The sequence below is a fragment of the Lacerta agilis genome, chromosome 2, assembly GCF_009819535.1.
Source record: "Lacerta agilis isolate rLacAgi1 chromosome 2, rLacAgi1.pri, whole genome shotgun sequence".
In the NCBI taxonomy this organism is placed as follows: domain Eukaryota; kingdom Metazoa; phylum Chordata; class Lepidosauria; order Squamata; family Lacertidae; genus Lacerta; species Lacerta agilis.
The window spans coordinates 109,124,605-109,139,436 of NC_046313.1; the positions used below are offsets into that span (position 1 = coordinate 109,124,605).

General features: G+C 48.8%; 1 protein-coding gene across 1 annotated transcript in view; it reads right to left on the bottom strand.

Moving 5' to 3' along the window:
- LOC117042619 (complement C4-like) overlaps positions 1-14,832 on the bottom strand; it is a 54,222-nt gene that overhangs the window by 13,711 nt on the left and 25,679 nt on the right. The window contains exons 17-27 of the mRNA XM_033142167.1: positions 13,693-13,893; positions 13,221-13,332; positions 12,201-12,271; positions 10,078-10,217; positions 9,057-9,266; positions 8,512-8,563; positions 6,106-6,195; positions 5,257-5,460; positions 4,254-4,329; positions 1,821-1,977; positions 453-593 (exon numbers count right to left, since the gene is read on the bottom strand). Of these exons, the coding sequence (XP_032998058.1) occupies positions 453-593; positions 1,821-1,977; positions 4,254-4,329; positions 5,257-5,460; positions 6,106-6,195; positions 8,512-8,563; positions 9,057-9,266; positions 10,078-10,217; positions 12,201-12,271; positions 13,221-13,332; positions 13,693-13,893 (1,454 nt within the window). The remainder of the gene's footprint in view (positions 1-452; positions 594-1,820; positions 1,978-4,253; positions 4,330-5,256; positions 5,461-6,105; positions 6,196-8,511; positions 8,564-9,056; positions 9,267-10,077; positions 10,218-12,200; positions 12,272-13,220; positions 13,333-13,692; positions 13,894-14,832) is intronic.

Here is a 14,832-nt window from a genome sequence, read left to right on the forward strand (position 1 = left end):
TAGAAACTTGTTTTTTTGTTTTTTTTTAAGTTGAAAATGGCGATTCTGGGCCTGCTGGATTTCCATGCCAAGCATATTAGCTGGCTCTCCAGTGGTTTCTTAATAAACAACAACAACAACAACAACAACAACAACAACAACAACAACAACAACAATATATTTATACCCCACCCATCTCTGGGCGGTTCCCAACAGAATATTAAAAACATGATAAATCAAACAGGGCTGCCTTAAGATGTCTTCTAATAATGATAGTTGTTTATTTCCTTGACATCTGGAGGGTGTTCCACAGGGCAGGCACCACCACTGAGAAGGCCCTCTGCCTGGTTCCCTGTAACCTCACTTCTCGCAATGAGGGAACCACCAGAAGGCCCTCGGAGCTGGACCTCAGTGTCCAGGCCTGCCCATATTTTCCCCTTGCCCCGCCGCCGCAGCCTTCCATTGCTTCTTACCAGTTGACTCAGCTGTTCCTGCTTCGCTCTTTGCTGCTCTGGATCCGACTCCTCCTCTTTATACACAGCCAAGGCCTCCTGAAGCGCAATGGTGATGAACGCCGTAAGAGAGATGCCTCCATGAAGGCCGCCAACGCCACCCTGGGGAGGAAAGACAAGGGAACGCATGGCTGACGGAGCCTCCTTGTAGAATTGGAAGGGACCCCTGAGGGTCATCTAGTCCAACCCCTTGCAACTGCAGGAATCTCAGCTAAAGCATTCATGGCAGGTGGCCGTCCAACCTCTGCTTAAAAACCTCCAAGGAAGGAGGGTTATTGAAGAACGTGGGGAAAGGTCGCTTAGTTCAGTGGGTGGGAGCACCTGCCTTGCATGCAGAGGGTTCAATCACTGGTATCTCCTAGTAAGAAGGGGAGACTGCCTGCCTGGAACCCTGGGGGGAGCTGCTGCCTGTCAGTGTAGACAATACTGAGTTAGATGGACCAATTTAAGGCAGCTTCTTGTGTTCCAATTTCTGTGTTCCATCTGACATATGCATGTTCCCAAGCTGCTAATAATATAAGACTAGCCAGTGGCCCATCTAGCCCAGAATCCTGTTCTCCAACTGTGGAGGCAGAGAAACAGTCACCCTGCCTAGTAGCCATTGGTTGCTGTCTCCTCCTTGAATTTGTCTCCTCCTCTTCAAAGCCAACAAAGGTTGTGCCCTTCACTGCCTCCTGTCCTGTGGGACTGAGTCCCATAGTTCAGCTTGGGGTTCATGAAGAGGCACTTCCTTTTATCAGTCTTGATAATGTTCTTTGGGTGCTGAACAATACACATTTATTTGCCATCTTTCTCCATTTTTAACTGAAAAAAGCACACCAAATAAGTAAATTATCACATTGTTTAAAAAAGTTACGTAGAAAAATGGATTCGCTAAGGGTGGATGAGGAATTCGATTTAAAGCCAAATCTATCAAATTCACACTTTCCGACTCACAATAGAAACCAAAACTCAGCCATCCTTTGAAATTTGCACTCACCTGATTTTCGTGATGCAGTTCTCCAACCAAAGTTTACAATAAAATGAAGATATTAGTGAAATACATTATATTATGGGGAAAGTGCTTGCAAAAATGTGTACATAAACCAATGTGTTTATTGGGAGAAATTTGCATGAAAACGCTGATGAGTTTTCATTAGCTTTGATTTTTTTTTTAATGCAAATTGCTGTAAAATGCAGAGGACTGGATTTATGACTGGAAAAATGAGAGAGAACCAAAATGGACAGATCGTTCCATCCCTGCTGACTACACACACCAGAATGCTGCGGGAGTGCGGAGGCGCAAGTGCGAGATTGGCAACAAGCAGCGATGGCAGCTCAGGGGCTCACCTGCATCTCCCGGTGATAGACTGGATTTGGGTCTTCGAAGGAACCATCTGACTTCTGCTTACTCAGCAGCCACTGCACCGTCTCACGGATCTTGGCCTCATCCACCTCTTGGTACTCGCGGCTCAGAGTCAAAACCTTTGTCACGAAAGCTGTCAACCTGGAGGGAATGAGAGGAGGAGGACAGGCGAATAATCACAGGGGGTGGAGATCGTGTGCGCATGCACACCTGAACACTCGCATGCGCATCCAGGGCCCTTAATGGGAGCGCGTATTTAAAAAGGAGGCACTGAACATGGCTGCAGGGACTGCTCTGCTGACTTGGGGTGCCTCCAAGCGGTCGGCATTATGTCGGAGGTTTTGAAGCCCATACCATGAAACTCAGAGGCCCCATCATTCATTTTGATGCTGCTAGAGCAGTCACAAGCAACTCCGTGTTAAATGCTGTTACGAAAGTCAGGTGCCTGCCCCTCACTCTGCTGAGCGGTGGCAAGAGCCCATGGGAGTCCCAGGCACACACACGGGGTCTGTGTCCCTTTGGAGTGCTTTAAGAAATAGGGCTCATTTGCCCACTTAAACCTTCAGTCTGCACGGAAGGAGCCCAGATGTTATGACATGACCCAAAAAGCATTGCAGGCCACCTTGCCTCTTCTCGCCAAGATGGATCTCAGCCCTGCTTCCTCCTCCTCCTCCTGCCCAGAAACCCTTGTGAAATATACTCGGAGTCAAGTGTGGATTTCATGCTCTTTTTTCAGCTCATTGTAGCGAGGAATGCAGTTTCCCCCCAAAGTCTGCTTTATATACACTATTTACACAATGGGCCCCACGTGATTGGCCAATCGGGTTGCGGATTCACTTCCACCTGGAGCTGGATTGGGTGGCTCCTGTGGACCAATCAGACTGCTGCATTCTGGATCCTATTGCTCTAGCACCAATCAGACTGCTGCATTCTGGATCCTATTGTTCTAGGACCAATGAGACTGCTGCATTCTGGATCCTATTGTTCTAGGACCAATGAGACTGCTGCATTCTGGATCCTATTGTTCTAGGACCAATCAGACTGCTGCATTCCGAATCCTATTGTTCTAGGACCAATCAGACTGCTGCATTCTGGATACTATTCAACTCAGTACATAACACCTTGCTTCAAGCCTCCTTTTCCCTGTCCCCTCAAACACACACTCCATCACCTTGGTAACATCACAGGATGCTAAAGGATTCCTCACCTCAAAAGGCCCTTCAACACCTTTTCTGTAACTGCTCTTTCTCCTTCCCGCCGCCCCAGGCAGCCAGATTGGTTTGCATAACCCAGCCCAGGATTTCCCTGAATTCCCTGCCTGGCATAGTTGTGCACTTTCACCCATACCCCAATTAATCAAAATCCTAACATTAATAATGAATCATTTTGCCCACATGTATGACAATACGGTTTGTGTCTGCAAACTTCCTTTCCAATCTGAAGAAGAAGAAGAAGAAGAAGAAGAAGAAGAAGAAGAAGAAGAAGAAGAAGAAGAAGAAGAGGAGGAGTTTGGATTTGATATCCCGCTTTATCACTACCCGAAGGAGTCTCAAAGCGGCTAACATTCTCCTTTCCCTTCCTCCCCCCAGAAGAAACACTCTGTGAGGTGAGTGGGGCTGAGAGACTTCAAAGAAGTGTGACTAGCCCAAGGTCACCCAGCAGCTGCATGTGGAGGAGCGGGGAATCGAACCCGGTTCCCCAGATTACAAGACTTCCGCTCTTAACCACTACACCACACTGGCTCCTGAGCGCACGGAGTAACTTTCTGCCAAGGTTCCAAAACTTTTCGCACCCCCACCCCCCACTTTTGTTGAGCTTTAGCCTCTCCAGGCTGCACTGGGGGAAGCCTTGTGGAAGAATTAACAAAGTAATGCCGGCCCCCTGGTTTTCTGCAATAAGAAGGGGTTGAAATGCTGCGTTGCCCCCTAGCGCAACAAATCTGACGAGTTCAGGGGGGAGCAAGTGAGAAACAGAGGGGGCAGCAGGGCCGAAGCTATACATGTGTGGACCTGAATATCACCCCCCGCCCCCCCAAAAAAGAGGGGAAATCGCTTCTCCTTTAAATATCTGAGCAACAGGGCAAGCCTAATGCAGCAAATCCATTTTTTTAAAAAAAGAACTGGACTTCTTTGCGATTTGAAAAGTGACAGGGAAAGGCGTTGAAAATAACGGGATGAGCGGGTGAATAATGGGAAGGCACGTAAACACCTTGCAACGCAAGCATAATGCAGGACGAATGCTCACTGCCATAAACAGAACAGAGCAAAGGCCAAAGGAAGACCAGACGTGGCCTAACCACGCAGTGCGAGGAGATTGGGATGAAGATTGATTAAGCAGGTCTAGTGGGCCTATGGGACCACCTCAATACTCGCACCCAGAACCTCTCCTCCCGCCTCCTTTGCAGCGCTGAGTCTCACCAGATACTGCTGGGGTGGGTGATCCAAGCTCCGTAGGACCCATCTGGCTTCCGGAAAGTGAGGATCCGCTCATAGCCTGCAGTGCAAAAGGCAAGAGAACCCCACACCTATCATGGCTGCTTGGCTTCCTCTCTGCAAAACGTCCATAAGGATTTCCTCCTTTTAGTTTTAGTTTTTGCGGCATAGGGGTAAAGGAAGAAACAGGCCAGGATCTTTCAGGGGCCATGCGTGAGTGAAGGCAGATCCTTAAAATGAACAAATGGATGCTGATTTAAGTGGGAGAACTTCAGCCGATCCATGCTCTAGGGAAGTCTCTCTGAGTTTGAGATCCAAGGCCAAATGGTTCTCCTACTTCCCTCCCCCAATTGGCCTGCTCCAATTGGGACCCAGGTGGCGCTGTGGGTTAAACCACAGAGTCTAGGGCTTGCCGATCAGAAGGTCGGCGGTTCGAATCCCTGCCACGGGGTGAGGTCCTGTTGCTCGGCCCCAGCTCCTGCCCACCTAGCAGTTCGAAAGCACGTCAAAGTGCAAGTAGATAAATAGGTACCACTCCGGCAGGAAGGTAAACGGCGTTTCTGTGCGCTGCTCTGGTTCGCCAGAAGCGGCTTTGTCATGCTGGCCACATGACCCAGAAGCTGTCTGCGGACGAACACCGGCTCCCTCGGCCTATAGAGTGAGATGAGCACCGCAACCCCAGAGTTGGACACGACTGGTCAGGTCAGGGGTCCCTTTACCTTTAATTGGCACATGGAGATGGACTGCAAGGCAGGATGGGGAAGTGGAGTTGTGGCGTCACGGGCACCGGCCAATCAGTGCTGCTGCCTCTTTTGGCTACTGAGCTTCTAGCTAAGGATGAACGTGGCCAGTCTGTTCATATATAATTTTATAGTATGCTTTTCCTGGTGAAAATTGCAGATGTGTACATTACCGGGGCGTGTGCAGTAATTTGTAAGTTAATTCAGCTCAGTGCATCCCGTTTGTGTCTCCCATCATCGCCCATCACCTGAACGGAGGTTTTCCAGCGCGTTTTCCTTGCTCTCTGGTTTCAGGTGCAGCCACTGCTCTGTCTTGTCCAGGTACTGCATGGCATAGACTCCGGGGGCCAGCATGATCATGGTTTGCTCCCCGCATCCCTGGGGGACCCTCAGGAGAGACGAGAGGCCGTCCGGGGTCAGGGAACTCTGGAGGACATCAGCAGGCACTGAGCCTGGTGGCCCAAGGCAAAACAACGGTTCAGCAGAGGTCACAGGCCAGTGAGGGAAACCAACAAAACTATTTCCCATCTCCCCCCCCTACCACAACCCAGGCCAACTTTAATGCTTTTAAAACAATGTTTGCACAAGGCCCAGGCCACAGCAACACAGTCCATTTAAAGCACCGTGGCACCACCTTGAACTGTCATGGCTTCCTGCAAAGGATTATGGGAGTTGCAGCTTGCTAAAGGTGCTGTTAGGAGACTATTCCCCTCCCAAATTTCCCCGTGAAGAATTGATTGTACAATGCTAGGAATTTTAGCTCTGGAAGGGGAACAAACAGAAACATAGGTATTATTATTATTATTATTATTATTATTATTATTATTATTATTTAGTTTGTTTAAGGTGCTGAGAATTCTCTGTTGGAGACCCACAGCTCCCCCTGCTCGCTCGATCCAAACCGGTTTCATTCTGCTATGCCAGTGTGCCGCTACAATCTGGAAATCTTTTAACTGCCAGCAGGAGAACAAGTGAAGCTAAAGGAAGGTTTGGCATCAAGAATCCTGCACTGCAGGGGGTTGGACTAGATGGCCCTTGGGGGGGGCCCCTTCCAACTCTACAATTCTATGATTCCCTCCCTGGCTTGTTTCTTGCACCTGTCAAACGGACGCTCATCTTGAAGTCGCTGCCGGGAATGGCGTTGGAGGGGATCTCGCCTGAAATCTCCACCGTTCTGCTGCGCCCATCTGTCTCAAACGGAGGGGGGGGGGAAAGAAGGGAAAACATTTAGCTCCTCGCCACTCCAAGCCAACAGCTTCTGCAGCCCTTCCGAAGAATTTAGGGGTCTGGGATTCGCAACCTCCTCCCTTTGCCAGCGCATACGACCATGGTCTGTCTACTTCCTGGAAACATCAGGAAGCCTCCCCCTAAAGCCTGTTTGAAATTTCCTTAGATCAGCTAAGTTCCTGTGCATAAAGAATGTGAGAAGAGCTCTGTAGCAGGATCAGGCCAGGGGCCCATCATAATGCAGCACCCTGTTCCGACAGTGGCAAACCCAGATGCATTTTGGGTAGCCCTATAATGGAACCAGGTGGCGCTGTGGGTTAAACCACAGAGTCTAGGGCTTGCCGATCAGAAGGTCGGCGGTTCGAATCCCTGCGATGGGGTGAGCTCCTGTTGTTCGGTCCTAGCTCCTGCCCACCTAGCAGTTCGAAAGTACGTCAAAGTGCAAGTAGATAAATAGGGACCGCTCCAGCGGGAAGGTAAACGGTGTTTCCGTGTGCTGCTCTGGTTAGCCAGAAGCGGCTTAGTCATGCTGGCCACATGACCCGGAAGCTGTCTGCGGACAAACGCCGGCTCCCTCGGCCTATAGAGCGAGATGAGCGCCGCAACCCCAGAGTCGGACACGACTGGACCTGATGGTCAGGGGTCCCTTTACCTTTACCTATAATGGAACAGTGACAATCCTCACGTTCTTGCTCACAAGACGTCTCTGTTGCTCTCTAATCCTTTCCTTTCCAACAGCCAAGCATTCAGATGATCCTAGATTTAACAAATCACCATAATTTGGGAGATTGCCACTATGCTGCGTACGCTACTCTGCAAATGGAGGCAGGCAAGAGTGCAGGCTCTCTGCTCACAAGCTCCCCTCTTCCAATCCACAAGTGCAAGAAATATCATCAATGCTGGAGGGGACTCTTGAATACTAGCCATGCAGGTGGGGGGGCACATCTGGAGGGTCTCAGGTGCCCCCTCCCTATCTGACTTCTCTTTTGAGGTTGGGGTTTCCTTTTACTTTCTCCATTTTTTTAAAAGGATGCTCATCTGCTATCAACCTATGGGTGACATGGGGAAATAACCCAATTAATGCTTGGGTGTTGACTGTGTCGACCACAGCAAACTATGGCAAGTTCTCAAAGAAATGGGAGTGCCGGATCACCTCATTTGTCTCCTGAGAAATCTCTATTTGGGACAAGAAGCTACAGTTAGAACTGGATATGGAACAACTGATTGGTTCAAAATTGGGAAAGGAGTACGACAAGGCTGTATATTGTCTCCCTGCTTATTTAACTTATATGCAGAATTCATCATGCGAAAGGCTGGACTGGATGAATCCCAAACCGGAATTAAGATTGCCGGAAAAAATATCAACAACCTCAGATATGCTGATGATACTACCTTGATGGCAGAAAGTGAGGAGGAATTAAAAAACCTTTTAATGAGGGTGAAAGAGGAGAGCGCAAAATATGGTCTGAAGCTCAACATCAAAAAAACTAAGATCATGGCCACTGGTCCCATCACCTTCTGGCAAATAGAAGGGGAAGAAATGGAGGTAGTGAGAGATTTCACTTTCTTGGGTTCCATGATCACTGCAGATGGTGACAGCAGTCACGAAATTAGAAGACGCCTGCTTCTTGGGAGAAAGGCAATGACAAACCTAGACAGCATCTTAAAAAGCAAAGACATCACCTTGCCGACAAAGGTCCGTATAGTTAAAGCTATGGTTTTCCCAGTAGTAATGTACGGAAGTGAGAGCTGGACCATCAAGAAGGCTGATCGCCGAAGAATTGATGCTTTTGAATTATGGTGCTGGAGGAGACTCTTGAGAGTCCCATGGACTGCAAGAAGATCAAACTTATCCATTGTTAAAGAAATCAGCCCTGAGTGCTCACTAGAAGGACAGATCCTGAAGTTGAGGCTCCAGTACTTTGGCCACCTCATGAGAAGAGAAGACTCCCTGGAAAAGACCCTGATGTTGGGAAAGATGGAGGGCACAAGGAGAAGGGGACGACAGAGGATGAGATGGCTGGACAGTGTTCTCGAAGCTACTAACATGAGTTTGGCCAAACTGCGAGAGGCAGTGAAGGATAGGCGTGCCTGGCATGCTCTGGTCTATGGGGTCACGAAGAGTCGGACACGACTGAATGACTGAACAACAACAACAATGCTTGGGTGGGTGGGTGTGGTGTATGTATGCTTGTTCCGTATTTAAATGCCAAGAGTTGTTTCTGCATCACCCACCCTCAGGAACTGGGTTTCAGATCTGTGTTCAAGTCTCCTACCTTTACTATCCAGGGAAATGGAATATTCCTCCACCTGAAGGGCACCCTCTTTCTGCAAATGAAGAAGAATTGGAATAACGTTAAGAGGACTTGGAATTTAATTTACCTAATTGAGAGCATAATTGCTCATTTATCTTCAGTTGGATGGAAGGATGAAAGGAGTGTGAACTTGCCAAGGAACTGATAAGGTTCGTTACAGTCATACCTCGGGTTACGAATGCTGCGGGGTTGCACGTTTTCAGGTTGCAGGCTGTGCCAAACCCGGAAGTACCAGAACGGGTTACTTCCGGGTTTTGGCGCTCGTGCATGCACAGAAGCACAAAGATGATGTCACGCACGTGCACAGAAGCGCCGAATCGTGTCACGTGCACGCGCAGACGCGGCGCTGCGGGTTGCAAACGCTGCGGGTTGCAAACTTGCCTCCCGCACGGATCACGTTCGCAACCCGAGGTATGACTGTACTGAGTCATCTGCAATTCGACAGACAACTCCTCTTCCCAGGCTTGGGATTGGTAAAACATTCCCTGTGATGAAAGGCCTCTTACCTCGACCTTCAGTTTCTTGGAGACTTTGTCCCCTACCCCGAAGCCACCATAGGCGACGACCGTGATGGGGATGTCAGCCGCTCCCATGGGAACCAACACGAAGGGGATGGGGACCGCAGAGTTCCCGGGCACCTCCACCTGCTGCTTCCGTGCTGGGCCTACAGTGGCAGGAGAGCAGAGGCCGTCTTGGGGCTCCAGGTATACTGATACCTAGAAAGGGGGCAAAAGAAAGAATCAGGAGGCCGAAGAATCTGATCAAGCAGCATTCAACTGAGTTTTTTTTCACTCAAGGCAGACCTGCCGAAACTGACACACCTTGCTTTTCGGCAGGTTTGCTCTAAGTAAAAAAATAACTGAATAGACCGTGGATACACAGGTGGGTTTTCTTTTCTTTTTTTCAAATACAGATTCCAAAAGGTGTATGCGCAATGCCTGCTTTCGTTTCTGCTAATCAGGTTTCACAAGTTTCGGTACCGTTTCGAAAAGCTGCAATGCCTATTTTGGCCACAGGCAATGGCGGGATGACATGAATAAATAAAACGAACCACAGCCAATGACAGGCAGTGCCGCCTCCTGATTGGCTGAAAGTAAGAAGGCAGGCAGGTAGGTAGGTGGGAGCAAGCGGAGGTTGGTGGGGCAGTGATCCTTTGTGGCAACAATGCTTAGCAGCCACACGCCCTTCTTATTTGCTCTCTCCAGCTATTTCATTGCAATGCCTGCCCAGAAATCTTCTGTGGAACCGGCTCCTCTCTTTCTGTTCCTGCCTCATGCTGCTTGCCTTGACTTTTCTGGGCTGACAGCAGTTCCCAGAGACTCACATAGGAAGCTGTCAGATCACCTCAGTGTTGTCTGCACTGTCTGGCAGCAGTTCTCCTGGGTTTCCAGACAGGGTATGGTCACGGTCCCTAGCGGAGGCGCTAAGGAGTGAACCAGGGGCCTTCTGCACCCAAAGCAGGTGACCTGTGCAGGCACAGGGTGTCAGCGGAAGGGGGGGGAGAGATTGGGGGGGGGCTTTGCTTACGCTGATGGGCTCAGGCTGGTAGTTGTAGAGAACCGGCTGAAGCTCGATCTGTTCAAACTGCTTCACTGAGTAGGGCAACCTGAGAGAGATGTGGAAGTCCTGGAAGACTCTGACCCGAATGGGTTCTGAGACGCAGATGCCTGAGAGAACGAGAACAAATGAGCCCCAGTGGAGGAGGAGGGAGAGAGAGAAATACGGGCAGTCGGATAACCGGAGGGAATGATGTTTCCTGATTGTATTTATTTGCAGGAGACACGGGATTAAGAAAAAAATCAGAAAGGCAACACAGAATTCCAGAATTGAGCTGAAAGCTGCCGTTTTGCTGGCACAGATATTATTTTATTATTGTCCTTATTATTAATTGCTCGCACTGGGACCCTAAGGTGTATATTTTCCAAGCACAAAGGTCAGTGTTGGTTCTGACCTTTAAAGCCCTAAACGACCTCGGCCCAGTATACCTGAAGGAGAGTCTCCACCCCCCATCGTTCAGCCCGGACACTGAGGTCCAGCGCCGAGGGCCTTCTGGCGGTTCCCTCATTGTGAGAAACGAGGTTACAGGGAACCAGGCAGAGGGCCTTCTCGGTGGTGGCGCCTGCCCTGTGAACACCCTCCCATCAGATGTCAAGGAAATAAACAACTATCTGACTATTAGAAGACATCTGGAGGCAGCCCTGTTTAGGGAAGTTTTTAATGTTTGATGTTTTATCTATTTTTATTATTAATAATATTCTGTTGCGAGCTGCCCAGAGTGGCTGGGGAAACCCAGCCAGATAGGCGGGGTATAAATAATAAATTTTGTTGTTGTTGTTGTTGTTGTTGTTGTTGTTGTTGTTGTTGTTGTTGTTATTTAGGTAGGTTCTAAAAATATACACCTCAGGGTAAATAGGTGTGCCTTCCACATTCGCCAAAAGCTGTATAATGAAGGTGCCAAGCCTTCTCCTGGGTGTCTCAATCTAACAACCCCTACTTGCCTACCACTGCCTGCCACCCCATATGAATGTGTTCAATTTGTGTGATGCCATGTACATTTGAAAATCCACCTCTGAAGCTTTACTGAGGCGCCTGTCTATCAAGGAGGCGAGACCGGTGAGAACACAAACATGGCTCCTGGCTGCACCATTGCTGAATGCAATTTCCTTGGACATCCGGCAGGCCCTGAGAATTGTGGCTTTTAAAAAGGCCTTAAAGATTCATTTCTTTACTGAAACCTTGAGTTAATGAAAGAGATTTGAGCTGCACGATTACTATTTTGGCTTGAACTGGATAGTTTTCCCATATTTTGCCGGCATAATGCTGGCTTTTGAGTGTTTGGTACTGTTTGCAATGCTGTTTTGTTTAGTTACAATGCTTTTTTAAAAAGTCTATTTCATTGCATGTTGATATCAGATTACGAACTACTTTGAGAAGACATGCCATTTGTAAGGTAAAGGTAAAGGGACCCCTGACCATCAGGTCCAGTCGTGTCCGACTCTGGGGTTGCGGCGCTCATCTCGCTCTATAGGCCGAGGGAGCTGGCGTTTGTCCGCAGACAGCTTCCGGGTCATGTGGCCAGCATGACTAAGCCACTTCTGGCAAACCAGGGCAGTGCACGGAAACGGCGTTTACCTTCCCGCTGGAGCGGTCCCTATTTATCTACTTGCACTTTGACGTGCTTTCAAACTGCTAGGTGGGCAGGAGCTGGGACCGAGCAACGGGAGCTCACCCCGTGGCAGGGATTCGAACCGCCGACCTTCTGATCAGCAAGCCCTAGGCTCTGTGGTTTAACCCACAGCGCCACCTGGGTCCCTATGCCATTTGTAGAAAGCAGTAAATGATAATATAGGCTTGTGCGGCGTGGCAGAATGGGTTGGGTGTCACGATGGGTAGTCAGTTGAATGAAAATGGATTAATTAAGCTCTTAAAGGGACAAAGGAGTATTTAAGGTACCAGCAGCTAGCAGGCTTCCTCAAACTCGGCCCTCCAGATGTTTTGAGACTACAATTCCCATCATCCCTGACCACTGGTCCTGCTAGCTAGGGATCATGGGAGTTGTAGGCCAAAAACACCTGGAGGCCGAGTCTGAGGAAGCCTGAGCTAGAGAGTACAGTGTTTTGGTCCAAGAAATACATAAATGCCCAGCTCACCATTTGCACGAGACATGCTAACAGCCTGGATCTCCCAGGTAGTGATGGAATCGGGGAGAATCACGCTTGTCCTGTGGGAGACAGAAATGGGGCCTAAATATACTGTGAGAGGCAGGAAGGGACCAATATGGCGGAAGAGAAAGCTTGAGAACCAAGCCTCAGGGCGCTGCCCAGTCATTTTAGACCTGCCACTTCCACACAATGTATTGAAAGCACCCTTAACTCTACTCGCGGAGATTCCTGGGAACTACAGCATGTAAAAGGGTGCCAGGGGCTGTAGCTCTGCAAAAGAGCTATAATCCCCCAAATTATTTTGGGAATTATAGGGACAGAACTACCTAAACTGTATAGAAACTCATTCATGTATGCGACTACAGCGGCAAGAATGTTGCTCACCCCAAAATGGAAAGAAGCAGAAGTCCCAGCAAAAGAAGAACGGATAGAAAAACTAATGGAGAACGCAGAAATGGCGAAACTTACCAGAAGAATAAGAAATCAAGACAACAAACTTTATAAAAGAATGGAAATGGTTCGTTGAGTATTTACAGATAAATTTTAAACAGATAAGAACATTGGCGGGATTATTGTAATAACCTACAGTTTCATAAGTATATATTTAAAGAAGATGAATAAATGAACAAATTAAGTTAATTTGGATATGCAGAAGATAATCCAAATAAATGTAAGGAACTGCAGAAAGAGGAGGAAGGAAGTCAAGTTTTGAAATGATAAAATGACTGTGAAATTAGTGAAATGTATAAACCTGAAAAGCGTAAATAAAATAATTTTAAAAAGGAACTGGAGTTCTGCAAGGTCAGCAAGCCAGTAGTTTCGGGGGGCAGGGCATCACGGTGGATGATGCTGCAGCATACAAATTATATGCCACAACTCCTGTGGGAGTCAGAATTCATTGCTGATCTACTGCAAATCACCCAGAGATCTACCAGCAGATCCCGGTCTTCTGCCTACCTACCTTCTGTTCCCAGGATGCCTTGAGGCCCAGCTCTCTGACCTACTTACGTGAAGGTTCGCTCCACATCATACGATTTCCAGAGCCAGCTCTCGGGGAAGACGCTCCGCATTTGAATGAACCTCTCGTCGAATATGTCGTCTTCCAGCTCCTGGGCTTGCGCTGCACGGAAAGAGGAGGTTCCATGTTGAGAGCTGGCCTGAGGTATAAGGCTTATATCCCTCCTCTGCCTTCCCTTCTCCTGAAGAAATCTCACAAGGCAGCAGAGGTTTCGGATCAGAGCCTTCCTTCTCCTAGATGGGCTACCTTCTCAGGTTGATGAGCCCCATCTTGCCCCTATGGTAAACTTCGGTAATATGGCACCCTGAGCGAGGCCACAATTTTGCACCCCCCAAGTGGGTCTTCTCAGTTATCAACCTTCTCAATTTTGCGCACGCCCACCCCCAGACTAGTGCCTTGTGTGGGGGAACTGCCCGTGCCACCCTAAATCTGGCACTGCGGTCTCCCGATCTCTCAACTCACTCCGTCCAAGGCTGTGGGCTCCCCAGGATTTGCGTCGTAGGCCAGCAGCAACTTTGCAGCAATCAAGGAAGGCTTGGCGGCATTGCTGGGAGCCTGGGCCCTGGATCCGCTTGGCACGGTCCTCGCACGTCAGCTTTTGGCGCAGCAGAACCATGCCCCCCTGGCAACACCGCCGAAGCTCTGGGGTTTGGTACTTGGAAACTGCAGGGAGGAAAGGAGGACCAAAAAGCAAATGAATGGGTGGATGGGAAAGGAAAGCCAGGAGGTTGTGGGGGTGGGGGGAGAGAAACCAAAAGAAACACAGCCACTTTCCCTTCCGTGAGTCCAGGCCTCTTTCACATTATTGCAAGGGTAAAGGGACCATTGACGGTTAGGTCCAGTCGCAGATGACTCTGGGGTTGCGGAGCTCATCTCGCTTTACTGGCCAGCGTACAGCTTCCGGGTCATGTGGCCAGCATGACTAAGCCGCTTCTGGCGAACCAGAGCAGCACACGGAAACGCCGTTTACCTTCCCGCCGGAGCGGTACCTATTTATCTACTTGCACTTCATGCTTTCGAAGTGCTAGGCTGGCAGGAGCAGGGACCAAGCAACGGGAGCTCACCCCATCGCGGGGATTCGAACCGCCGACCTTCTGATCAGCAAGCCCTAGGCTCTGTGGTTTAACCCACAGTGCCACCCGCGTCCCCATTGCAAGGGTAGAGGTGTTGTATGTGGGAAGAAAACCAAGGGGGAGCTGATTTGTGGGTTCCAAAGCTAAGCATTTAGGATAAGGTTGTGGCAGAGGCCCAAAGGGCCATAATTACAACAAGGTTACCAGACGTCCCCCGTTTCCCAGGGACAGTCCCCGGATTTACGCATCAGTCCCCACACAAAATCAATTGAAGTTGAAAAGTGTCCCCGGAATCATTAAAAAAAATCTGGTAACCTTAATTTAGAAACGCTAAAAAGACAAGGGGCTTCATTTTCAAGAAAATGGCATGCAACCAGGGTGGATAAAAACCAATGATTTAAAAAACAACAACAGAGTTTTTAAATTTTGAATCAGATTTTTTTTTAAATTTAAATTGGATTTTTAAAATAAAATGCTTTTGGAGGAAAAATCTTTCTAAGGATAGTTTTCTATTTAAGTTACCATACAT